The sequence below is a fragment of the Otolemur garnettii genome, unplaced genomic scaffold, assembly GCF_000181295.1.
Source record: "Otolemur garnettii isolate 467f Iridium unplaced genomic scaffold, OtoGar3 scaffold00220, whole genome shotgun sequence".
NCBI lineage: Eukaryota > Metazoa > Chordata > Mammalia > Primates > Galagidae > Otolemur > Otolemur garnettii.
The window spans coordinates 1300297-1302791 of record NW_003852615.1 but is presented as its reverse complement, the minus strand read 5'-3'; the positions used below and the strand labels follow the sequence as shown (position 1 = coordinate 1302791).

The window sequence follows — 2495 nt, the reverse complement described above, 5'->3', positions numbered from 1 at the left end:
CAACCTCCAACTCCTGGGCTTAGGGAATTCTCTTGCCTCAGCCTCCCAAGTAGCTGGGACTACAGGCACCCACCACAATGCCTGGCTATTTTTTTGTTGTAGTTTGGCTGTGGCTGGGTTCAAACCCGCCACCCTCTGTATATGGGGCTGGTGTCCTACTCACTGAGCCACAGGCACCACTCCCTTTTTTTTAAGACTGAGTTTTACATTGTCATCCTCAGTAGAATGTCATCATAGCTCACAGCAACCTCAAACTCTTGGGCCCAAACTATCCTCTTGCCTCAGCCTCCTGAGTACCTTAGACTACAGGCCCCTACCACAATGTCCAGTTATTTATAGAGAAGGGGTCTTGCTCTAACTCAGGAAATCCACCTGTCTCAGCTTCCCAGAGTGCCAGGATTACAGGTGTGAGCCACCACACCTGGCCTTATTATTATTATTTTTTTTTTGGAGAGACAGGGTCTCGCTCTTGTCATCTGGGCTAGCATATAGTGGCATCATCATAGCTCACTGTAACTTCAAACTTGTGCATTCAAGTGATTTTCCTTGCTTTAATCTGTCATGTAGCTGGAGCTACAGGTACACACCATGTAGCCCGGCTAATTTTTCTTTTTCTTTTTTTTTTTAGAGACAGAGTCTCACTTTATTGCCCTCTGTACAGTGCTGTGGCATCACAGTTCACAGCAACCTCCAACTCCTGGGCTTAGGCGATTCTCTTGCTTCAGCCTCCTGAGTAGTTGCGACTACGGGCGCCCGCCACTACACCTGGCTATTTTTTGTTGTTGTTGTTGCAGTTTGGCCGGGGCTGAGTTTGAACCTGCCACCCTCGGTATGTGGGCCCAGCGCCCTATTCACTGAGCCACAGGTGCTGCCCTCTTTTTTTTATTTTTTTGAGACGGAGTCCCATTATGTCATCCTTGGCAGAGTGCTATGGCATTAACAGCTCACAGCAACCTCAAAGTCTTGGGCTTAAGTGATTCTCTTGCCTCAGCTTCCCAAGTAGCTGGGACTACAGGCACCTGCCACAGTGCCCAGCTATTTTTTGGTTCTAGTTCTCATTGTTTGGCATGCCAGGGCTGGATTCGAACCTGCCAGCTCCTGTGTATGTTCTCATTGTTTGGCAAGCATGGGTTAGATTCAAACCCGGCAGCTCCGGTGTATGTGGCTGGCACCCTCGCCACTGAATTACAGGCACAGAGCCTAATTTTTCTATTTTTTTTTAAAATATGGGGCCTTGCTATGTTGGTAAAGCAGTCTTGAACTCCTGGCCTCAAACAGTCCTCCCATCTTGGTCTCCTAAAGTTCTAAGATTACAGAGGTGAGCTACCGTGCTTGGCCTAAGTTTTTAAACTTTCTCAAGCTTAGATGTCAGCATAAAAAGAGAAAATTAGACTGGAAGATCACCTGGAACCCTTCTAGCATTAACAGTCTTTCATTTGTGTACAATCATAAAAGAGATCTCAGTTCTCACATACACCCTTTTGATGTTGTCACAATAGATCAACTTATTTATAATCTTTTTATTTGTAATTCATACTGTTTTTACTTTCAAGACCCTGCTTTTACATGGAAACATCATTACCTCCCTTAGAATGGCACCTGCTTATCTACCCAGAAGTCTTGCTATACTTTCTTTGGCAGAAAATGAAATCCGAGACTTAAATGAGGTAAATTCTACAAGTATTCCGTGGGAATCAGGCAGGTAGAATGTGAAAGGGACACAGGAGAGGGTTGTGAGCTTATTTTTAGACTATAAGCATCTTGGAAGAAACTCCTTTCATATGACTCTAGAGATGATCAGTAATTTTTGTTTCTACTTTTCCTTAATATCAGTAGGTTATAGAGCTTAATTTCATTTGTGATGCTATAATTATTCTATTGGGAGGTGATTGGTGGTAATGGGACAGCTGCACTATAGTGGTTAATAAGGCACATTGTCCACCTTGCTGCTGTTATATTTCAAAATAGAATTCTCTGTGCTGCAAAACAGTGTTATACTTTCTAAGGGATTTTTGTGTAGCAGGGACTGATGGCCATATTCTTGGCATTTTAGAAGTCAGTGGATAATAGAAGACACTTGTCATTTTTAGAACAAGAGGGAAATTGTTGCAATCTCAAATACTGCCAAAGATGTGTAATCAGCGGAAACCCTGTGCTTGACACTGAATAGTTCACTTTGTTCAACAAAGATATCTTTTGTTCCAGATCTCTTTTTTGGCATCCTTAACTGAATTGGAACAGTTGTCGATCATGAACAACCCTTGTGTGATGGCAACACCTTCCATTCCAGGATTTGACTATCGGCCGTACATTGTCAGCTGGTGCTTAAACCTCAGAGTCCTAGATGGATATGTGATTTCTCAAAAGGAAAGGTGAATGTGACCTCTTTAATATCACATTAATCATAGAAGTTATAGATAAGACCATTTCTAGTTTACTACAGATTAATAAATTACATGTTTCTTTCTTTTTTTTTTTAGAGTCAGAGTCTTACT

The 2495-nt window shown here is 42.4% G+C and overlaps 1 protein-coding gene across 1 annotated transcript in view; it reads left to right on the top strand.

The window, feature by feature from the left end:
* CEP97 (centrosomal protein 97) overlaps nucleotides 1-2495 on the top strand; it is a 31466-nt gene that overhangs the window by 8117 nt on the left and 20854 nt on the right. The window contains 2 exon segments of the mRNA XM_023508064.1: nucleotides 1429-1667; nucleotides 2206-2372. Of these exon segments, the coding sequence (XP_023363832.1) occupies nucleotides 1429-1667; nucleotides 2206-2372 (406 nt within the window).